We start from the raw sequence: 25,395 nt of genomic DNA, 5'->3' as shown, positions 1-25,395 counted from the left end.
TGTCTTCTTCCCATGTCAAAATATCCGACTTTTATAATACGTTTCGCTCGCAGCCATATCGAATATTAGTGGGGCTTATAATGTCCACCAATGTTTGCGATATTGATAAACCAGTGCCTTCGGAACGAAGTATAGATCAGTGGGGGTTGGGGGGTTGGGGTTGTTTGAGCATAAAAATTTTGTTTCCCAGCCTCCCCATAGCTCCTTCAGCCTCCCTTCCAATGCTTGAACATCAGAAAAGCCTTCAAGATCAAAACGGTCACGGAAACTCAGCACACATGGCCAGTGGCGGTTTTGAGGGGGATCCAGGGAGGCCATGGCCCCAGGCCCCGCGCTTATGACAGCCAAAAGGGGCCCCACACCTTAGAAAAAGACGGAAATTGTAAAGAACAAGGGCCCCGCAGTTGTTTTTGGCCCCGGACCCCGCTGTCCCTAAAACCGCCACTGCACATGGCCTGAAATATGCGTATTAAGTTTAATTTAAATAGTTATGTTTCGAATTTAGACTAAATAAAAATCAATCCTGTGGAGCCCCCATTGTCAGACGCACCCATACCCGGGAGATAGTGCTGACTCCGCTTTATGAATTATGATAGCCTGCACACAGGCTAGCCTATGTCGGCCTTGTACACACCAATGAGGTGGTACCCACTGATGAATCAGGAATTGTTTGATGAAACTGTTTCACAATCACAGCGGGTGATCTGACAATAAACAAGCAAGCTAAGCACATTCAAATCAAAAGCCTGTTCAATAGCAAGGTTGCCGTCGGTGAGTCTCACGCCATCGGTTCGGTGAATACTATCGCATTATTTGGCAGAGCTAAGAAGATTTTAAGAAGGAAAACACACCACAGCCATGCAATTTGTTTTTGGTTGTCTGATGCTTTTCAGTTTAACCATAGCTGCTGAGAACCGATGTAAAAGTAAGTACGTTTTGAACAATGCATCAAGGCATGGTTTCGGCATAGTTGAGAAGGGCGTGCATCAGCTTTCAGAAGTTGTGACTAATTGTTCCTAGTAATTGCACCACTGAAAGTTTCCCTTTTCAACAACTGCGATATTATTTAAAAGGCAATACTATTTTCGTGAGTTGAGAAGGGCGTGCATCAGCTATCCTCATGTCGCGGGATGCCTTTTCAAGCTCTTATTGTGAGGATTAGAAAATTGCTGTTGAGTAAATTACTCTGATGAATCATTTTACTCTGATTAAGCCCTGTATGCCGGGGCGAAATATTAGTATATTTCTTAAATTTAATTTATTTTGAAAATTTTATCTCGTGACATTGGATTCTCGTCGTCGTATTGTTTTGTACCTGTATATCTTTCAGAGTAAATTACATTGTGTGAATAAAGGAAAGGCTATGATGGCAGGCTGCTCGATGGACACAGAATTAATTCTTGCGGCGAAAAATCTATAAAAATGTAGCAAATAAGGAACACCGCAATGGGCTATTCCATTTGATATCTGTACATGGGATGGAAGTAAAATTCCAGGGGGGTCTGGCACGAAGGATATTCCAGGGGGTATCAGACAAATGTATGTGTTCTAGAGGGTTGAAAGAAAAAATATATGAAGTTTTTCAAGGGGTATTAAAAAATGTACGATGTTTTCTCAAATGGGTTAAGAAAATTCATTAAAAAGAATGACATGAATTTTCCGGGGGGTTGAAAGAATCAAAATCAGAGTGGTCATGATCTTCAAATTCACTTTCCGGGGGATATATGATTAACAGAAATCTTACTTCCCTCCCCCTGTATGGAGTAAAAATGGAATAGCCCAATGCGACGAGAATGAACAACAACAAATATACGTAAATCAATGAAGCGTAAATCAAAGCATTTCACTGTTTTTTTATAAGAACCGATAAATTTGAGTTCAGGCTGATTGTTCTTAATTTTTCCGAAAATTTGGACTGGATTGTTCTTAATTTGTTCTTAAATTTATAGGGTATAAGCAGTGCGATTTCTAGCTTTTCGTTCTGGGGAGGTTTTCAGGCCTCTTTTGCCAACAAAGTGCGTAGAGACAAACTTAATTTGCCGCCATGTTTTAATATTCACCGAAAAAGCACCCACATGTGGCTGAAAATCCTCGTTTTTGAGATAAAACGTTGTTCAAAATTTCATTTTACAGTAGCTCAGCCTCAGCTTGTTCTTAATTTGTTCTTAAATTTTGACCCATTTTGAGGCTCGTGTTCTTATAAAATTGTTCTTATAAAAAAAGAGTGTAGAATACGATGAAAGATAGATCAGAGACAGGGATAAGGTCCGTTTTTATTTTTATTTTCACTGCTAATTTACATTTTATCGCTGACCGTTATTTTCATTTGGTCCCACGCAATTTTTTGTCGCATCTTGTTGTAAAATATGACCTAATTAAAACTCATGGGTACCTTGCGAATTACAGCATTTGATGGGGCTTGCCAAACTATTGTCAAAACACGGTCTACCTAATTCTTCTCAAAATGAATATAATTGTATTGGGTAATGAATGAAAATAAATAATATCTATCGATGCAAAGGCATTTGGTCATCAGTCTTTTCTTGTGGCTTTTCCGACGGGCACAGTTCGTGCCCTTTGTCCATGCACTCAGCAGCGGCTGGCACTGCTTCAACGTCTTCTCAAAAGCCACATGAAATTGAGAAAAAACAATACGACGACGACATGAAATTACGAAAAATGCTGCTGGTTTTGAATTGTGTCACGGTGCTGCTGGTTTCAAGCAGTGGTGTAGTGCTATTAAATAATAAGGGGGTTCCCGTCTTCGATGACAGGTTGCAGGCAGGAAATTTTTCATTAGTTCCTTGTCGGAATTTCTTTTTCGAAGTGGATAAGAAAGAATATTAAGCTGTTGCCTTCTCCCAACCATTCTAAGCTGACGGGGGATGTACACTGCGTGAGAGACGGACGTGTATAATTGAGCGGTTTGATCAAAGGACATTTCGTGATGGTATCGAATACCTGAGCTAGATATCTTACCTAAATTTTTCTTGTTTTTTTATTTTTTTTTCAAATGACACGGTATTATTTTATTATTCAATATGAATAGCAAAGAAATTGGAGACATTCTTAACGAAAAACTGAGTGCCTTTAAACTCGAGATTAAACAAATTATTGCCGCTGCTGAAATTTCTATTAAACCGACATTGAATGTCGTAAAAAATTTATTACATTCAATGGCAACAAAATATGGAATAAAATACCCTTAGAAATTCGTTCTATGTCAAGTAAAAATAAATTTAGTAAAGTTTTTTATAAATGGTTATTGCAACATTAGTGAAAATCACGAATCTTCAGTCAAGCATTCAAATATATCGAATATTAAGCTTAACCCCCTCCAATGCAAACCATTTTTTAAACTAACTGCAGTGTTCCCTCCCCTATCTTTTCTACCGTGTTAGTTTCTAGTTGTTTTTTTCTTTCTTTTTCATTTCTTATCGTAACAGTCCGAACAAATCAACAAAGTGTGTTGCAGTAAGGCAATCAACAATCAATACAACATTTTGTATTTTATCATTTTATTAGTAAAAATATGTGGTATACATTACACGCTCATTTCCAACACACACTGACTCATTAAACCATAAGCAATTAGTTTTTAGTTATCGGTCCCTTTAGAAAATATGATTACAAAAGATATGTGTAAATGTTCCAAGTCAATTAACCAAGCGGCAAATACAAAAGATATTACCAACAATAAAGGTGTTAACGATTAAACCTATGTAGATCTATTACGAGACAAAAGAAATAGTAAGAATACTGAAAACACGACCTTGATTAATAGCACGCTGGTTAATTACGCAAGTAAACCGTGGGAAAGGCGTTTGCGCGGCAAACTCCCTGCTTTCCGCGACACTCTCCCCCCTTGACTCACTCCGAGTCAAAAACAAGACGGGTCCGCCATAGCGCTTCGGCAGCTGCAGCTCTACGAGGCCTATTTCGTACTTCCTTTCTTTCACTGTCACCATTTCCTATATCCCCCACTTCGTCACTTGTCCCTGTTATCTCCAAAGGATAAAGTTTAGTAATTGGTCTATTAAGTAAATCTCGCTTACCTTTGCAAATCTTAACTACAGAAGCACCCCGTATCTTACCATCCTTACCGACGATTAATCTTTCGATTCTTCCAATCTTCCATTGACTTCTTTTGACATTTTCATCCTTTATCAATACTATGTCTCCTTTATGAATGTCACAATTGTCGGCTCCAGCAGCATTATGCTTTTCACGTAGTTCCCTCAAATATTCGGTTCTCCATCTCTTCCAAAAATGTTGTAATTTCCTAACTAGATAAAGGAATCGTTTACTATGCGAAGTTTCATCATCAGAATAATTAAATTCTATATGATCTGCAAGAGGTGATAATCTCCTACCAAACATTAAATGAGACGGTGTTAGTATGTCAACATTAAAATCATCCTCGTATATGTACGTCAGTGGTCGAGAATTCAAAATTCCTTCCACTTCTACTAAAACAGTATGCATTTCATCCTTATTCAAAAGAGCATTGCCAAGAATTTTTCTAAGTATACGTTTAACTAAACCAACCATTCGTTCAAACATGCCACCCCACCACGGACTTCTTTCTAGATTAAATTTCCATTCTATTCTTCTTGACTCCAACTCCCGCTGCATATCTTTATTTCTGAATATACGATTGATAGACTTGGCTGCTGCCTTAAAAGTTTTTGCGTTGTCGGATACGATTAACTCTGGCGTACCTCTTCGAGCAGTAAATCGTCTTAAGCATCTTAAGAAAGACTGAGCTGTAAGATCTTCCACCAATTCTAAATGTAAAGCACGTGTTACACAGCATGAAAAAAGGGTGATATACGTTTTACGTGTTTTACCCTTCAACCCCTTGACATACAACGGTCCAGCAAAATCAACACCTACTTTGCTGAAAGGCGGCGACTCCTGTACTCTAAAATTTGGTAACGGTGCCATAGGTGGTGCCTTATAAGCCTTACCCTCCAATTTCTTACAGATTATACAAGGCTTGATAAGCTTCTTAATGAATTGCCTCCCCTTAGTAATCCAAAACCGAGATCTTAATTCTGTTAAAGTGATACGAAGACCCTCATGCCCCATTAACGCATGGACATGTAAAACAACGAGTTCCGTGAAATGATGGTTCTTTGGCAATATTATAGGAAATTTGCTCTCAAATTCCATATCAGAGTTTGATAGTCTACCTACACATCTTAAAATACCACTCTGCTCTTCAATGCGTAGCTGTTTCTTAAGCAATTCAAATTTTGGATCTTGTTTCAAGACTGCCTGCGCATTAATAATCCACAACCTTTCCGCAGACAAGATTTCTGGTACAGTTACAGATCCAATTAATTTTTCCTGTTTGTTCATTTTAGCTTTAAGATTATTTATGAATCGGCAGACATATGCAGTAACGCGTACAAGCTTATCATACGAACTGTACTTATTAATGTCAATGAGTTGATCAATATCCTTAGAACTCTCCTCTCTAATCAACATGGAATTGACAACCTTCTTACGTTCCACATCTACTTCAGAAGGTCTACCTAAATCAATATTTGACGGCCAACAAGACTTATCCTGACATAACCAGTCTGGACCATGCCACCATAACTCACTATCCTTCAAAGTATCAGCATAAACCCCACGCGATCCTAAATCTGCTGGATTATCTTTACCGGGACAATGTCTCCACTCTTCACTTGAAGATAACCTTAAAATTTCATTCACTCTGTGTTGCACAAACTGTTTCCATTCATTTCTGTTATTTATCCAAAACAATGCGGTTTTACTGTCAAGCCAAAGATACCTTTCCTCTATATAACAGTAACTACTTAAGGCTGAGGAAACAGTTTTTATTAGTGTTGCAAGAATTCTAGCAGACATTAATTCTAAACGCGGGATAGAAAGAGCTTTCAATGGTGCTACTCTGGTTTTTGAACATACTAACTGACTGAAAACTCCTTCCTTAGCTTCATAAACAAAATACACGGTAGCACAATAACCCTTTAAAGACGCATCAGCAAAACCATGTAGGGAACAATGCAAAATTTTCTCAGCATTCTTCCCATACAAACATCTGGGAATAACAATAGAGCCCACATTAATTAATGAACTTAACCAATTATTCCAACGCTCTAATTTATCAGGGGGTAACTCGTCATCCCACCCAATATTTTCGACACACAATTCCTGAAAAAGAAATTTCCCATTAATCAGAATAGGCGAAAGAACTCCTAACGGGTCAAAAGTTTTGGCAAGAAAACTTAATATTTCACGCTTCGTTACTTTCTTACCCAGTAGTTCGGATGCAATTTTCGAAAATTCGAATTGCAAGGTATCTTCACGTTGATTCCAATGAATCCCTAAAACTTTACATGAGGAATCAATATCCTTTCCCTCATTCAAGATGGTTTTCGCATACGAATTGTCGCATTCTTTTGTCTTAAAATTCAACTCCTGAATAGCCTCAGATTCAATAACCTTCGCGACTTCGGGTTCATTAGTTTTCCATTTGCGTAAATGAAAACCTCCTTCAGCCATCCTGTTCTTAACCTTATAATACAATTCCAGCGCTGCTGTTACATTCTTAGCTCCTGATGCTAGGTCATCTACGTAAAATTCATTTCTTACATGTGATACAAATTGCGGATCGACCTCTGTATATTTGTCAATATGATGACGTAAAATAGCATTGAGTAAAAATGGAGATGAATTTACTCCAAAAACTACTCTATTAAAACGATACGTCTCAATAGATGGCGACTGGGAATTTATGTCATTAACCCACAAAAAACGTAAACAATTCCTGTCTTCAGGATGCACTTCTATGTTTAAAAAGGCTTTCTCAATATTGGCGACTAAGGCGACTTGGTGATGTCTCCAAGAGACAAGAAGATCAAAAAGCAACGGATTCAAGGACGGGCCTACGTGTAAACAATCATTCAAAGAAGTACCATTGTATTTTTCTCTACACGATGCATCGTAAACAATACGCAATTTGGTGGTCTCTGCCTCCTCCCTTATAACAGCATGATGTGGTAAATAATGAACATTGCTAGAATTATCTAAACCTACAACCTTCTCTATAATCCCACTCTCAAGCTGGTCCTTAATAATATTGTCATACTCTTGCAATACTTCAGGGCTTTTCTTGAGTTTAGATAATTGCCCCTTTAATCTCGCTACACTGACACCGTAATTAGTTGGAAGGGGTTTATGGGCTTCCTTCCATGGCAATTTAGTCGAGTAACGCTCGCCTGTAAATTCGATATTATCCACAATATCTTCATGAACATCAGTTGTAGGCCGTACTCCGACAGAATCTAAATCCCATAGTTTGTGGATCTGATCCTGTAAACTGGCCTTATCATTAAACACATTAGTTTCCTTATCCGATACAAAATTGATATTGACATTGCTGACAGAAGTAACATCAACGATCTCACCTTTAACTGGTCCTGAAAGAACCCAACCCAACCTTGTTCGTACGGCGACCGGCTCGTTCACACCTCCTTTTCTCGTTTCGTCCTCCATAAACCGCCACATGTAATCTGCACCGATCAGAATTTGTATGCTTAGTTGCTCTTCTTTCGAATCAACGTCTGAAAACCAAATGTCCTTCAGATGAGCAAAATCCTTCTTTACTATCTCTAAATGTTGGTTTTCCAGCTGTGAGATGGAATCTACAACACAAGCTTCAAATGGGATGTTATACTTCTTATCTACAGACGACAAAGTGATTTGAACAATGTCCTTTGCAGAAACATCTACATTAGTCTCACCAAATCTACATATACGCAAATTCTCCTTGCGAGAAGGAAAAATGCCTGCTTTGTTCACAACATTGGAGGTAACAAAGGACCTGTGACTTCCCCCATCAAAAAGTACTCGCACTTTCACTTTCCTCGTTCCATTAACATAACCTTGCGCGGTTTGGAGAGCTACCCTCCCCCCACATTCAACACTCTCTACGCAAGTATTCGTGTTTGCCTTTCCGACATCCTTACACGCAGTAGAATTAGCATTACCTTGTTCACATAAGGCACTATGGTGTCTACCCTTACAAATATTGCATGAAATATTGTTTCTACATTTGAAGGATAAATGACCCTTTGCTAAACAAAGAAAGCAACGACCATATTTTTTCACAATATTTTTACGTTCACTAAAGTCCTTTACATTCTGACAATCAATTTCTTCATGAAATTTTAAACAAAAGGCGCATCGATGGTCCTTTGCAACGCTGTGCAAGGCACTCGATGTTCTCACCCAATCTTTGCCTTTTCCACTAGCAATCATTGACTGCATTCCAGATGAACCAGCAAGGTTTGGCTTCAAGATTGAAACGTGCGACTCTCGTACTTCTAGCTCGTTTCTCAACACTTCCAAAAAAGACGAAATGGGTAAATCTTCAGAGCCCTTCACCGCTCGCAACATACTCAATCGAACCGCTTCTGGCAATTTGTCGAGCAGCAATGGAACGACAACACAAGAATACGTGGTCTCATCTATCATCATAGAGTGCAGCCCTCGAAAATGTGTCTCAGCCATATCGTAGAAATGTCTAAGACGATCCAAATCGCGCTCTTTATAAACAGGTTGCAAATTCATTAGCTCATTGATATGCGATCTTTTTATCACTACTGGCTTTGCGAACCTTTGTTTCAATAAATCTACTGCCGCTTCATAATTAGCTTCAGTTAAGGAAAACCCAGCAATAACCTTTTTCACAGGCTCGTCTAACAGATAGCGTAAATACGTAAATTTGTCCACTTGACATAGTTCCTCATTTTCGTGAACTGGCGAGCGAAATGCGTCCCAAAACTCCTGCCAATCATACGGTTTACCGCTGAATTTTCGCATCTCCAATTTAGGTAACCTTGCCCGTACCTTTCTAGTATTCAAAGTGGCTGTAGAACTTAGACTGTCAATGGAACCACTGCGTTGTAACTTATCATCCAATCGACCTTGGATTTGTATTATAGCAGCCTGAACTTTTGATCTAAACTGTCCCGCTTCTTTGCCTTCCTTTACACAATCATCGGCTTCTCCTTCCTCACTTATTAACCCCAATATCTCGTCGTCCAATTTATCAAGCTTCTTCTGCTTTTCCTTCAGCTGTGACTGAATCATTCTTAAATCTGTTTCACTCAAGTCGTTTCCATTACCGTCCTCTATGATTTGCAATGCAAATTCTCTATGCGCCAATCGAACGTTCTTTCTCCTATCTATCACCGACATATTTTCCACAAACAAAACTTACTCCAACACACTATCCGGGCGGTGCCTCCACTGTATCGTAACAGTCCGAACAAATCAACAAAGTGTGTTGCAGTAAGGCAATCAACAATCAATACAACATTTTGTATTTTATCATTTTATTAGTAAAAATATGTGGTATACATTACACGCTCATTTCCAACACACACTGACTCATTAAACCATAAGCAATTAGTTTTTAGTTATCGGTCCCTTTAGAAAATATGATTACAAAAGATATGTGTAAATGTTCCAAGTCAATTAACCAAGCGGCAAATACAAAAGATATTACCAACAATAAAGGTGTTAACGATTAAACCTATGTAGATCTATTACGAGACAAAAGAAATAGTAAGAATACTGAAAACACGACCTTGATTAATAGCACGCTGGTTAATTACGCAAGTAAACCGTGGGAAAGGCGTTTGCGCGGCAAACTCCCTGCTTTCCGCGACATTTCTATTTTTACCCCCTTTTCTTTTTTGTTCTATTACTGTTTCTTATACTAAAAATTTCAAATCACGTAAAAATTTAAATCTTAATATTATTCATGTACAAGTGTATTACATTTTATAAATCAAGTTATTTTCTGGGCACGAAAACATTTCGGGTTTATCTCAGTGTCCTTGGCAATGTTTAATTGACTATCCTAGCATTGTTATTTAATTTTTTGTATATCTGTTATAATCTATCTACATAAGCACGAAAAAACCGCTACTGTGTAGACAAAAGGAGTTCGTTTTCACCTTAGGACTCCATTGGTAACATTCTAATAGGCAAGCGGCACTGATTGGTCAACCTTTACAGTCATGTGCTCGTGTTTCTGATTGGCCTATTTCGATCCACAACTGGGTATATATATTTCTTAGCGTAGAGTTTTCGATCTATGTTCTGACGTTTTAAACTCTGAAGAGTGTCAGACGAAAAGCTTTAGTTTACTAAATGTTTGCTTTTTTCAAAGCTATTTACATGTTATAATCTTAGAAATTGTATACCTTTAAAGCTTGTATGGTTGCTGCTGAATGAAAAGTTTTGAGTTTGAGTTTGAGTTCTAGCACAAAACGTTGCGAAAAACAATAGCAAAAGGAAAAATTTGCCAATTTTAGGTATTAACAAGGTGGGCTCAGCCCTAGCACTACACCCCTGGTTTCAAGTCCGAGCGCAACATGTTGGCTGTTCCGTCGGAAAGGAAAATACCTCCTGCTGATGGATTAAGTAAACAGTGGTATGCAGTAGCTGTATTGTTCTGCAATGAGATACAGTCCCTGTCATACAGATTGCGTGACTAGGCTCAGCATTGCGGTTTCAATATACCAACAATGGAGGGAGACAATTGATCGTCCTTCTCTCTATATACACTCTTTTTTATAAGAGCAATTTTATAAGAACACGAGACTTAACATTGGTAGATGGTTAAGAACAAATTGAGAACAAGCTGAGGCTGAGCTTCTGCAAAATGCAATTTTAACAACGTTTTTTCTCAAAATTGAGGATTTTTACCCATGTGTGGGTGCTTTTCGGTGAATATTCTCTAAACTTTGTAAGAATCCAATGAAGTGTGCGATTTTTGGAACTTAAGCGTTTGATTTGGCTCTACCACTTTAAAGGTTTATATCACTTAAGACAGATTTAGACCCCTTTTACACTAGACCGGTTCCAAAAAGATCCGTATCCATTTGAGCTCACTCCCTCCTGTTCACACGAGACCGTCTCCAAAAAAGTTCACTTACGCTTTCTGTTCACACGAGACCTGAACTCAAGATCGTTTGTGAAAGGAAGCTCAAACCACTCGAGTCGAAGGCCCCTATTACCATGACAACAAGAGTGAAAAGGCGCCAAATTCGCTTCGCTTTCGCTTTATTTATAAAGTTACTCCACCAGGTTTCTGTTCTCCAAGGCAGTGGCGGATTTAAGGGGGGCAACTAGAGGCAGTTGATCCTCCCTCGCTGAGTTGAACCAAGTCTGGCGCCCCATTTTTGGAAATGGTTTGGCACAATAATTGCGAAAAATTTCTTTAGAAAGTGAATAGCGAGCCTTCTGAAATTGTTGTACATAGCGTAATCTCTTCAGCAATTTCTGAACATTTTTCAGCGCCCCCAATACCAACTGCCCGCCCCTCCTTCAAATTTGTTCTTGATCCGCCCCTCCTCCAAGGCCTCGTCCAGAAGATTCTTCTCTTCTATTTCTTTTCAATTCGCATCTTGTGCAAAACGATCATGTTGTTTGGGGCTCTGCTCTGCTAACGCAACAAACCTGTTTTGTCGAGTTCGATGAACCTTTGACATTAGGGTTGCGAACAAGAAACCACTTCTGACTGCTGCAGAGTGTGCAAATAAAAGTGACATCAAATTCAACGTTATTTTAAACGATTTTTCCATTATTAGAGCGTACTTTTTTCTTGGCTATTATCACGATGGTGCGTAAAAAGGGCGCCAAAGTGAGACGTTCTGAAAAGGGCGCCAAAGTATAGAGTTCTAAAGTGAGACGTCATTGAAAATCTATTTTTCGGAATCATTCATGTTTTTTGTATCGACCAAACCAGCAATTGCTAGACAGTAAATGCATTTTGCATCTTTGTCAATAACGATGGATGTTGCTAATGGTATTCTTAGATATGAATTAGTATGAATTAATGTTAAATTACCTACAATGGCTGCTAAATATACTTGGAACACCCAACAATTTGCGTTGTTTTTTTATATTTTTTAATTTCTACTGTGTCCCCACCCCCTCTCCCCAAAACAATGTTGAAAGTATAGACAAATATCATACAATGGCTTAAAAAAAAGCAAACATTTAGTAAACTAAAGCTTTTCGTCTGACACTCTTCAGAGTTTAAAACGTCATAGATCGAAAACTCTACGCTAGGAAATATATATACCCGGTTGTGGATCCAGATTCCGGAATCCGGAATCCTATATTTAGAAAACGAAATATTTGATGATGAATAATGACAAAACTTACCGTGTTTGAAATTAGTATTTTATGCAAAACAAAACGTGAAGTTCAACGAACTAATTGCAAATTGAAAAAAGAAGATGCAATGGTTGAGAATAAACATGGAACCCTCTTGCAATGGAAATGGAAATTAGAACATTAACACAGTCATTGCCTATTTCACAATCTTCAAATATGGATAGAGGCAGTCTTGTGAGACCTTAGTAGGCTAAGCCCTCGTGTCAAAATTCACGTGTCAAACATGTAACAACTTGTACACTTTTCCTTATTTTGCTTGTTTCCTGGTTTAACCTTCTGAAGTTCGACATAAAGTATAGATTTTACGTCTGAGATTAAATATTAACGATGTTCTTGTCTTGATCAGAGTCGATCTTTCAAAATAGATTTCTTTATTACGGTCAATTTTGTGACATTCTTCAGGTTATGGGGACAAAATCTGAAATTCTAAAAATAACGAAAGACTTTTTCAATGACACTTTCCCGCTACTCTATTGTTTTTAAGAGGGGGATATTGAACCTTGAGTAACAAAAGATTCCTCTTAAGGACCCTTCATCTTCTTGATAAACTTATTGGACATCCCGCATGCTGCCCAGGATTGTCCATATGCTGTCTCAGCTAAACGAGGGCCTTCACAAGAGTCTAAAGCGTCTAGACGTACGGCTTGCTGAAGATAAGCTTTTAACGCTACTCTATCCATGTTGATCTGCACAAGAACTAAGCGTGTCCTAAACTGTGATAAAAAAATTTAAACCGTTTGAATTGGTTGTGATTAACTGCTTATTCTGCAAAAGATAGTGACATGTTTCTTACTTGGGCGTGGTGCTAAGAGGGGGTTACTGTAGCATTTCCAGGGATTCTGCAAGGATTCAAGGGATGTTTTCACGGGTGATATGCTCCTTATCAAAAGCACTCAGCTTTTGAATATGTAGCATTTCCACCATATTGTCATTTAAGACCTTGTACTTGAGCAAACTGGAGCCTCATTTTTCTCCTTTTTTGCATTCTGTTTGGGTGTTATGTGAACACACCTCCATTTTTGGTTCTGTTTGGGTGTTATGTGAACACACCTAAAGTCGAATCGACAAGTTTTGTTCAGCACCTTAGTGTACATTATACACCCTCATTCCCGCAATTGAAACTTTAATCTACCCGCAATGTCTTGATGCCATCGAAAATCATTTAATTGCTTCAGCCCTCTAGCCCTTTATTATTTATATTGTTTTCTCGATTGATGTTTGTTATATTCATTTGTGTTTTTGTCACCTGCCTTATGTGTATTGGTGCAATAAAGTAATGTTGAATTTGGTGCAATAAAATGGTGTTTAATTAAGCTTTCTATGAATCTTAAGGTAAACTAAAACCAATTTTTATTTTCAAAGTTTTCTAAGTCTAAGAGAATTATTTGCTTCTAGGAATGGAATTATTACTGACATGACTACAGACCACAGAATAAGACAGTTCTATATAACAACTGCTTCTTAATTAAGCCTATATTCTTCCTCGGCCCTTTTAAATGATTTCAAATGCTTAAAGTAAGCTTCTTAGATAAAAGTTCGAAAGAAACGGCCTGAATTAGCTTATATACTATATTGCCTATACATCTGACCCCGAAAGGACAATGGGGAAGCTTCTAATACAATATGACGAAAGGCTCCAAATCCGACTGTTTTTGCACTTGCTCAAAATCTCAAACTGCTACAATTTTTTTCAAAGAAGGTCAGTAGGTAGTAGCTATAAAGACGATCAATTTTAAGAATCCAAAGTTTTACAATTAGTAGTATAAATATTTATTCTGGAAAAATGATACCCTACTTGGTTCACCCGTCAACTGATATCCCATCGGAGCATATTACAGATTGAGGCGGCTGAAACGTATTTTTTTTAGGGGGGGGGGGGCTAAACATGCCAAAAACAAGAGCAGGGTAAATTTTTTATTGGGGGGCTAAAGCCCCCTCAGCCCCCTCCCGCTTCCGTGGTCCCTGTATTCCATCCAAAGTTTTGTGTGTTCAATGTTTTTGGTGTGAACTGTAACCGTAGTCTTTAAAGTTATGCTGATTGTCTGTTCCAAAATTTATTTCAGAAAGCCCTCGAACACCCAAACCAGGATGCTGTCCGGATACTTATATTGGCCACTGCTGTCCAGGCATCGCGCCTTGCACGCCGATAAAGCCACGGCCAATGCCAACCCGTACTATGTCACTGCCAAACTTACAAAATAACAGGACAATGGCTCTGAAGCTCCCTTGCTCACCTCCTTGGGACACATCCGCCTGTGGTGAAGGATTCTACAATATGAACGGAACAGTGGAAGCATGTCCGCCTGGGTTTTATTGTCCGGAACTTTTCGTATGTATCCTACCCTGCCCATTGGGGGCCTACTGCAAGCAGTTCCAAGTCACAAGATTCAAGCCGGTAATTAATATCTGTGTTTATTATTCTCTTATTAGATGGTATTGTTTTAGAATAAAATTCAGTAACAAAACCAAGTTTTTTCATACAGGAGCTCCATATTATATACCTTCTCACAAAATCGACCGCAAGGCATGGTTTGGTTGCTACATTTAGAATTTTGTTTCCGTTCTCTGGGATTGTCCTCGTTTTCAAATTTATTAGGCTTCCAGGACCGTCTTGCAGTCAGAGGGAGGCAGTGAGAAAGGATGACTCATTTAAACTCGGGCACAAATTACTTCATGAAACCATCTAATAGCGTTGGCTAAAAGTGCCCCTATTTGAGAAAACAACACCGTTTTTTCGTTATAGGGGTGGGGGGCTTCAGGATTAGAGCATCCTTTTGTTTTTTGGAGGATTAGAACCTTTTTGGGGGGTTCTCGAATGCTTTATGTATAGGAGTGGCACGAGAAAAGTATGTTGTTATATCCAGTTCCGGAATTAAAGATAAAGGAATGTTTTACAAAGGTAGGTCTTTTTGTTAGTGTCTATCCAATCATGTAAAATTTATGGCCTACCTAGCTAAACGTCAACTCTATGATAAGGTGCTTTCCCTTGCACAAGAAGTTTTGAGTGCCCACTGGGGTTTGAGCCTTCAATAACGACACAAGGTAGAACAAAAAAATTTCTGATTCAATGTGATCCACGATACGTTGTTAATTTCCAATCTAAAGTATGCAAATCTGAAATAATCAACCTGATCACCTAATACACGTTTATTTCTTTATTAATCACTCTGTTTATCTTCGATCTTTGTCTTCTATTTTAGAATTTTAAGCAGGTATGTAGAATTTGTAGAAACAAGAACTCTGTGTGGCTTTCAATCCGGTTATTTTTTTCATCAAGCCTTTCCTTCTTTTAAAAGGAAAAAAATGGTGTATTGTGCAGGCGAATGGGCATGTGCTGTAGAAACTCTCATGGTGTTTTACATCCACCGACACAAATTAGTCCAGGGGTATTCAAATGTCCAGGAATGCCACACCCTGATGCTTGCCCCAAAGGTAACTACTGTCCGAATACAACAACCAAAAGAAATTGTAAGGATGGTCACTTCTGCCCAGAAGGCTCTGTCGAACCACTACAGTGTCCGGTATGTGATACTTTAATTAGAAAAGGCTTCATTGTCATTATTATAATCATCATCAATTACAATGATAATAATGATAATCATCATGATTAATCTGCACCCTTATGGTATACTTCCTATATTTTTATTCAACAACCATCCCCACGAAGAAACATGGAATGCAGGGATGCTTGAATGCTGGAATGTTCCTCACAGCATTCCTCATTCCATGTTTTCAAGTTAACAATGAATAAACTGAATTTGCAATAATAAATTAAGCGCTGCCTCTTTTCTTTTTATACCCAGATATTAACAAGCTGTGGAGTAGGAGAATCAGCACCCTTAAAAAATGCTGCTGGACCATTGCTAGCTGCGTTTCTACTTCTGCTCATCGTTCTTTGCTATCAGTTCTACGTACACTACTCAGAAATAAAGTTCTACGCCCGGCTTTACTGCGGCAATTTCATCGGGCGAGAAAGGAGTTTTAGCGTCGCGTACAATGTCACTGATGGAATGATGGGTCTAACGTTAAACATGAACGAGGTCTCCGAGTCGCCTGGAGAAGATACAAAAATCAAACCAAAAGACTACACTATCGATATTTCGTTCAGAAACTTGAGTCTTACTTTGAAAACGGTACGTAAATTGCTTTTTGGTTTGTTTCAAGATAATGAGAGGAACTAAGACATCTTATTCAGAACAACCCTTTGTTGGTTTATAGCCACCATGCGCTAAAATAGCATTTTAGAAACCTTTTCTGTTACCAGCGAAGTAGTATATGATGATGGGAGTTAAACACAAATCTAAATTCCTATGTTCTCTTTCAATCAACCAGCAAATTGAAAAAGCTGCCTTCGTCCATATAAATAGAAGTTATTATCTAGTAAATAAAGAAATTTCGTGGTGCTGAGGGAGGGGGGCGCTTGCCCCTGAATTGGTATGTTAAGGTTACGGTAAACGATTCTGGCACAATATTTGGCTTTCTCTCCTAAAGCCAAACTATTAACGGACTCGGATTAAAATATATATCATTCGATGCACAAGAATTTTGTGATTCCAACCATATAAAAATAATTGGCAAACAGCATAAAATTATAAATTATGGAAACCTTCGTTTACATGGGATGTTTTCCATTTTCAAAATTTCTGTTAGTTTCAAACATGGTTTCAAGTTCGGCTACTAGAATGTGAAAAAGTCGAAAAATTGATGCTTTCATCCAAAAAACGTTTACCGTAACCATAATAAATGCCCTGACGTTGTTAGATTGATCGTTTTGTTTGCAGGGTTCCAAAAAGGTGGTCCTTTCTGGAGTCAATGGCGAAGTATGTAGCGGTGAAGTGACGGCCGTTATGGGACCGTCTGGTGCCGGAAAAACGACATTTTTGAACGCACTGAGTGGAAAGGCCTACTACGGGGTAAGTTTAGCACTGACTTTTTCTTCAAGTTAATTTGTTTTCTTAAACTGGTTTTTTGTTTATTGTATTTCGTCGGATTTCATCATAATCTGTATTTAAAGGCACGTGTCCCGTCAGGCAACCGTTCAGAGGCTTCGCAGTGCGTTCATGATCGAGAAATCATCGGGAATTAGCCTCATGTTGCCAATTAGAAACGAGGTCCCTGATTTGGAAACTGTAATAGATTACCGCAGGAGGATGCAAGATAAAAAACTCTCTTTATACTTTCGACTCAACTGTAACAGAACACATCAACAACTAACTTATAATTCAATTCATTCCGAAACTAAGTAAACGGTTAAATGGGCGTATGTGAGTCCATTATTATAAGGGGCATATCAGTACAGTAAATAAGTACATTATAACAGAAACCAGTTAGAAAATTAAAAATCAAATAAATTGAAGTCAAAATCAAATATCTGTTTTAAGTAAAAAGCAAATAGAGTAAGCTGCATACCCAGGACGGATTCAAGGTTAGAGGGAAAGGATTTCTAATGTAAGGTATACGCTGCTTTATTATTACGGATCTTAAATTGACAAGCAGACGAACACACAAGAAATTGACGATGCAAATTAGATGCTGCAAGCAATTTAATAACAGTTCTTAGATTACTTCTGTTATCACAGTTTTCAAGGTTGCTTTCTAACTTAAAGATGCTATGGGCACATTTGTCCCCCCCCCCCCTACATGTGACCCTTAATGTACTATCCACACCTATATGTTTTGTTTTAACACTTATAAAAATCTAAGGACCGTATTTTTTCCTTAGATAAGAGGTGGAGATATTTTAGTAAATGGGAAAGCGGTTGACTCAATAACGAAGTACAGAAGGGTAACTGGATTCGTTCCACAAGAAGACACCATGCATCGCAAGCTGACAGTAAGGGAGGTTCTGCTTTTTCAAGGCAGGCTCCGATTGCCAGGAAACACTGATTATGAGGTCATCAAAGATCGAGTCGAGCACATTATGGAGTTGTTAGAAATAGCCCATGTTGCCAATGTGCCAATAGGGGATGAGGTGAGAAAAGTCCTTCTAGCTTTCCGGAGTCCAAAACAGTGTTTATCCTCTCTACAGAATGTACCTTCAAACTGTGAAAATCTTCCTCAAAAAACAACCGAAAGAAAGCAGGATTTATTTTAATTTTGCAAAAAAAGGTTTTTCTTAGATCTCTCGATCTATATTAGTTGAAGATGTTACCAGAATGGTAATCTGGCCAACTTATCAAGAGGGAACTGCCCAAAAGTGCTTTCTAGAAAAGTGGAAATAAAATCTCTGCGAAAATCCTCAGATACAAGTCAGTAAAAAAGGTGGCGGCCCAGCAGAACTCGGGAAATTTCCCGGTAGGCCCCTTGAAGCTTTTCATGTGGGCCTCTTGGATTTTTATTCATTTTAAGCTTCTATCCTTTATAACATCAGATTTCTGAGAACAACTGAGTGAAATAAGGCCCCATGCTGCCTCCATGACACTCATTTACAACATATTATAACTGAATTATAAGTGATGCCATTTCAATCAAAATGGTGTGCCACTAAAAACTTGATTTTGCCGGCCGATAAAAATTCCCACCACGCATTTTGTTGGAAGGTTTTTGCACGTGAGTATTTGATTTACCCTTTGGTGCAATATAATGTTTACTTTGCACTAATTACATTTTTGGAATTATATAGAAAAGGCCCATTTTGGGACATCAAATTACCTGCACCACTCACATTTTTGCTAATCCCCACTCCAACTTGCCTAATTGGCATTGCAAATGTTCTGCTGAATATCAGGTAAGAGAGAAACTGACATTTTTAATCAACTTGATCACAGGAAACACGTGGAATTTCTGGAGGCCAAAGAAAAAGAGTGAACATTGGAATGGAACTTATTGCTGATCCAACACTACTGTTTCTTGACGAGCCAACAAGGTATGAGTCAATAGAAGCCATCTTCCATAAGGCATATTCCTGTAGAGGTATTTTCTTTTTAAACCTTTGCTTTGAAATGATACTGCTATACGATTGTGCTCCTCACAAGCACAGGCACCCCTTTATTCAAACAAAACCACGTTCCTAACAGGGTTTATTTAACAAAAACAAGGACTCGAAGTTACGACAATAAATTACAAAGCCTTGTTTGACCATTGATCCCAAGTGTATACATTGCATTTAGAAATAAAATTTTTGAAGTAAACTGATTACGTTGAAACTCGTCCTGTGATGTTATGGAAATACAGTAGAACGATATTTTTCAAAAAGAATGAATATTTAGCTGGCAAAAACATTGAATACCAGAAAAAGCATAAGTCACGTTTACAGTTTTGGATCATGTGGGTCATTGACGTAAAGATATGGTGCTACCCTCTGGTATCAACTGACCAGAAGAAATATTTTCGCTTAACCAACCAAAACAAGTGTCAAGTGACACTCCTACAGCTTCGCCCTTTTCATTGCCTCTAAAATTTTCAAAAATAATCGGAATATAATTTTATCTTTTAGTGGCTTGGACAGCACATCCAGCCTGTCAGTTCTGCGTGCATTACGAGCTGTAGCAGAGAAAGGACGCCTCAATGTTGTCTGTGTAATTCACCAGCCACGATATGAAATTTTTGGTACGTCATCACTGTACTATTGTGTTGGGATTGCTAGATTCGGGCCTACACTTGATTGGAAAATATGCCATTTGATATTCTGTTTCAGACTGATTGATCAGTGTGTAGATTTAACTTAAAATTAATATTGTTGAGGATTTTTATCATCTAGAAATCCTTATGTTGGCGAATGTTATTGCTTTGGAAGAGTGATTCTACATTAGTTCAATTTGTTAATTTGAATGTGCTACGCCATGTCCTACTTTGACGCAATTAATAGTTATTGACTGCAAGATGTTTTTTTTAAACATAGATGATACCTTTAAGCTTTCAAATATTTTTACTGGTACATGGGTCTATTTACAATGTAAATAACATTTTCAACGTGTAGAGACGCAGTTTTATGAAAATCGTTTTTACGTTCTCCTCAGTCGAGTGATTACATGACATGCTTTGCTTTTTCGGGTCGTATGTAATGCAAGTTTAGCTGTATTTTAAGGTTGCATTGTATGAAAAAATGTTGAGTTGATATTCTAAAGAACAAGATGTAAACATGGAGTTTGAGGAATGCTCTTGAAACTTTCAGCCATGTTAATATTGTTAAGTTTTTTTAAGATTGCATTTTAACCATAATTTTTGCCAACATTTTGCTTTGTTTCTTTTCCAGCAATGTTCCACAAACTACTGTTTTTAGGCCCTGGAGGACGAACTGTGTACCAAGGAACGGTTGAAGGGGCACGCGACTATTTTGAGACTCTGGATTTCCCATGTCCACCAAACATAAACCCGGCTGACCATTACATGGATGTTATCGGAGGAGTTGTTAAAAAGGGTGACGACAAGTTTAATCCTGTAGTGCTTTTTGACTCTTGGACCAAGCATTCTTCTGATTCGCAAGATTCTAGCAATGACGATACCGAGAATATTGCGCTAATGAATTCGCATGATAAAGGTATGTGACCAAGATTTAAAAGCTACAATTACTATTTATCATAATTTGTATTTTGCTTTTCTTTTCCCGAATGCCTGCTGCCATAAAAACAAGGAACCTTAACGTTGAGGAAAAACATCTAAAGTCGCTTGAAAAGCATGTTTCCACATATTATTGGTCATTTTGTGGTAAGTCAAAATACTTAATACAAGTAGGACTGGGAGACTCTTGAATATAACTTAGTTTATTTTGATGTAATTGTTAATTGGCAGACGTTTTATGAGAATGATGGTAGATTTACCAACGTCCTTTTGATTTTTTAGCATTCTCTAATGTATTTGTTCAGTAAGGTGTTGAAGAAAAATACCAAAGTTCTTGTTGCCAACTCAGTTTTCCAGCATGATCAAACTTCCAGCATGATCAAGCTTCCAGCATGATCAAACTTCCAGCATGTTCAAACTTCCAGCATGATCAAACTTCCAGCATGATCAAACTTCCAGCATGATCAAACTTCCAGCATGTTCAAACTTCCAGCATGATCAATCAGCATGATCCTCTGGTCCTTCAATTTTTCCTTGAAGATTTTCCATATTTTTCAGGAGATAATCACCGTTGAATTTCCATTTGCTTATACCTGGTTTTCGAAGATAGTTTGGACTACGAGAAGCTTTGCAGTGAAAGTTTGATCATTTAACCTTGTTTGGGGCCACTGAGCATTCCTTATATATAATATCAGCTATTTACGCGTTTAAAGTCCTCGTTGGGAAATAGCTTGCTCGTACTGGTTTAGCCGTCCAGTTTCCATCAGTTTCTAAAAGCTTCTTCTGATTTGACTCTTTGTTGCTTATAGCAGTTGGTGAAATGTTGTCTCACTCCATTTATTAAAAACATGCTTTTTAGGTTTTGCATTTAACTCGTCTCCTTTTGGTTTTTACAGATGATGATTTTCAAGGAAGGGCAATGCCAAACATCTTTTCCCAGTTTTTTGTTTTCCTTAAAAGAGAAGCAGTTCTCCAGCTTAGATACATCAAATCATTGATACTTGACCTGTTCTTGGTGTTGCTTGCTGGCGGTGTTCTTGGAGCACTGTATGCAGAGGTAAGAATAGCTAAAATGTTTAGTCAGTACAAAATGATATAAAAAGGACCGTCGTTATGAATACGTCACCTATTATAACGAAACCCCCTTTTGTCACTAGCTGACCCATGCTGTTATGCCCTAGGATACAGTTAAGTTCCTATGCAAATTGAGCAGAGTTTGAAATCATTTTAGACGACAAATATTTGCGTGTTATTTATCTCTTTACGGGTCAGTCACGTGATCAAATATGGCCACGTGAATGAGGGGAATAAGCTGATACGAAGGATATTGGAATAAATTAAAAGTAGAAAGGGTTCCGATACCATTAAATTCCTGTGGCTTGGAACAACTTCCCGATCTCTCTGCAATAATATTTAATTTGTGTCTGCTGAATAAAGTATGTAATCGGAAAATTTCATTGTTTAGCACACAATTTATTGTAAAATAGATGTTTTGTATATATAATTTTCCTGTTAAGGTGTCACTACAAAAGACAATTGCAATGAACACAATGAGCTCCTTGGCGATTGGCCTCACAGCAATTCTCGCCTCTTTACGATGTTTTGGAAACCATCGAACAACTTTCTGGAGGTGATTATACTCTTCTATGCATTTATTTAAGCCTATATTTCGTGTGTAAAGGATTAAAGTCGACTTGTGTTAATTTATTTTCTTTCTTGCATGGTAAGTACTTTGAGAAAATATGATAATGATAGGCCTTAGCTTGGAGGCTTTAGGAAGCTGGTCCTAATATTTGCATAACGGATCACCATAGGATCACCTAATGAAACTTATACCAAACAAACTAATGAAATTAATTACTCCAGCAGTCGTTTTTAACATAAGAACATTTTGGATAAATGGGAAAAGCTGATTCTCTCGAGCTGATAATTTGATTCTCTTCTTATTTAGAGAATCAGCATCTGGTGTAAACAGGTTCAGCTACTTTCTCGCTGTCAATGTATGTCAGTTGCCACTGATCCTGGTCACCCCGTTGGTTTACTTAAGTCTGCAGTATACATTTACATCGCCTAGAGGTAGGTTGAAACCACGCTTAACTCAGCGGCTGCCATTCCTAAATAATGAAGAAAAGAGAGACATGATATAGGCCATATAGCCCTTGAAAGCAGTAATTTTAATTAATGTAACTTTTGTCCTAAAAATCTAACTGATATTTTGATAAAATTATCTTTTTGCAAGCTTATAGAATCAATTTTCCCACATAAACCCTATAATTCTCACCTGCTTATTTTTCTTTCAGCATTGTTTAAATATCATTACGGTGCAGTTTTGTTAGCACAGTTTGCCACAACTGGTATTGGATATGCCATTTCCTGCATTTTCAACCCACGAAACTCCCAGATGGCTGCTGTCGTTGTTGTGCTTATTTCCTCTTTGCTATCCGGTAAGACTTAAACCCTAGAATTGCGCTTTGATGTGTAGTACAAGAATGCGTTTAATGCGGGGGATGCCATTAACTGTTTATCTCATTGTCATGCAACCTCACTTTGAGTACTCTTCGGCAAACCGGTTAAAGGCAATCTTAGAATTTAGCATTACGTTTTTCAATAATTAACCTACTGCAAACCAAAAGGATTTTGTATAGAAGAAAGCGCCTGGAAGATTTTCTTAAATCCGTAACTCTAAATGTTGTTGCCTTTAAATTTTGCTTAAATTTTTGATTGCCAAAGTTCCATTCTCACAGCTGCAACTTTTGCTGCCTGGCTCAACCTCTTTTGTAGAATTATTTGCATATCAAAACGCTTGATACGCCGCCAAGACGAGGGCTTCCAATAATGATTTTGATTTAGAACTGTTCTGAAAACTTGATAGGAACCTAAACAAGATACAAAAATAGTAATTTTACTGTGACTAGGTACTGTAAGCAAAGATTTTATCGCTTTCAAACCTTCCACAGTGAAATCCCGTTATTATGAACTTATCACTATTATTTCTCAATAAGGGGGCTATTACAAACTTCTCGCAGTTATGAACTTCTCTCAATTGCTAACTAAGAGTCTGGTTGCTTGAAATATTCCCTGTGTAACGAATCCTCGGTATAACAAACTCGTACAATTAAGTAACATTTTATTTGATAAATTTTCAAGCCAGCAAGAAACAGAAGGTCTCAGCTTTACCGATAATGTTGTTTTGTTATATGTTCAAGCTGAAATCTAACTTTGTAATTAGTAGCAATTTTCGTCAAATAGTTATTTGTTTTTAAACTCCTCTTGTCTCTTAATGTTTGAATTATTTCTTTTTAACTTTCTTCGTTGGGAGGATTAAATTGTTTAAAAGCTGTTGTATCAGGTTGGTTGTCAAGGCCATAGTATGTATAATTTGGATCCCCTGTAAGATACCAATTAAATTGGAACGCTAGTTTTAGGAACCTTCAACTTTGATTAAAAAAGATGAATTAAACTGACATCTATTAAGATCCTAAATGTTACAAGTCAATTGAAAAAAGAAATTGCTAAAATGTAAAAGAGGCTCATCACCTGCTTTTTTTTCAGGGGGTCATATTTTACATTTTCAGCTTAACAAATGAATTTTATTTTTTTAATTAAATTAAAGCAAAAACTCTGTTTTCTACTTTTGTCCATTTGTAGAAGATTTCAAGAAACAGGATTTTTAAACTAGATAGCGTCGTGGAATTTGCATAGCTTCTTCAAGTGTGCTTCTTGTTATTGTAAATTTGTATTGATTCAATATACCATCCTCTCTCCATAGGCTCCATGCCAGATCTCTGCCAACTGAATGACTTCAAGGTCATCGGTCCTATCGCTTACAGCCTCTCCTACTGCCGTTGGTTCGTCGAGGCTTTGTTTGAGAAGGAGGTTGAGCGATACCCTGCCATTATGCAGACGCAAATCGATTATTTGGCCTTCAAGAATAATTATAACCTTGAAAGTTATGGGCTTTGTTTGCTTGCGCTGTTTTGTTTTGGAATAGTTTTCCGTATTATTGCTTATCTTTGTTTAGTGTTTACAAATCGTGGTCAACAGAAGTAGCCAGCGATTTCCTAGACTTTAGAAGTGTAGCAGAACCTTTCATACAAAACATTTAAGATCATTTGATTTAAGTGTAGCCAATAACTGTAGTTGTATCTTCACATCTTGAAAGTTTGTTTTTAATTGCTTATTTCTATTGGATGCCTGTGACAGTCCCACTGATAGTCATGTACATATGTTGTTTGAATAACGATGTGGACCAAGCAGCTTCACGGAAAATCTAAAATGCTGCTACTGATATGAATTTCCTATAAAAATTCCAACTGGAGCGCTTGCCCCTTTTCTTCCGTGTGATTCCGCGCCTGGCAAGCTGAAAGGTGCAATACAGATGTCACATGACAGGGTGGACTCCTGCCCCACCAAGCATTGTTTTGTTGATATATTCATGTGTAAATGCTTATAGTAGCTGAATTGTTTTTTTATTCATGTCTCATTTTTGAATGTGCAAAGAGTTCAATTATCTTCGATTAGTGTCAAGTTTATGAAAAACATAACATAAACATTTCGCATGCGTAGCATAACTTTGTAAGGTAATTTTTACATTCAAAAGTAGAAACGTTTATTCACTTTATTTGGGTGTTCACTTCCAAAGAAAAGGGTCAGAAAACCTCTCAC

The 25,395-nt window shown here is 37.8% G+C and overlaps 1 protein-coding gene across 1 annotated transcript; it reads left to right on the top strand.

Moving 5' to 3' along the window:
• Positions 1 to 640: 640 nt before the first annotated feature.
• LOC135696807 (uncharacterized) lies at positions 641 to 24,903 on the top strand. Its single transcript, XM_065216324.2, has 14 exons — positions 641 to 925; positions 14,295 to 14,626; positions 15,528 to 15,752; positions 16,035 to 16,364; positions 17,013 to 17,144; positions 17,954 to 18,202; positions 18,999 to 19,096; positions 19,667 to 19,779; positions 20,426 to 20,710; positions 21,627 to 21,787; positions 22,248 to 22,360; positions 22,682 to 22,806; positions 23,031 to 23,174; positions 24,500 to 24,903. The coding sequence occupies exons 1-14, from the start codon at positions 859 to 861 to the stop codon at positions 24,778 to 24,780; spliced, it is 2,655 nt and encodes an 884-aa protein (XP_065072396.2). The 5' UTR covers positions 641 to 858; the 3' UTR covers positions 24,781 to 24,903.
• The last annotated feature ends 492 nt before the right edge of the window (positions 24,904 to 25,395 follow it).

Source organism: Rhopilema esculentum, chromosome 18, assembly GCF_057945365.1.
Source record: "Rhopilema esculentum isolate cy_ngs chromosome 18, ASM5794536v1, whole genome shotgun sequence".
NCBI lineage: Eukaryota > Metazoa > Cnidaria > Scyphozoa > Rhizostomeae > Rhizostomatidae > Rhopilema > Rhopilema esculentum.
Note: the sequence above shows the minus strand (reverse complement) of the source record. Positions and strands in the feature narration are given on the sequence as shown.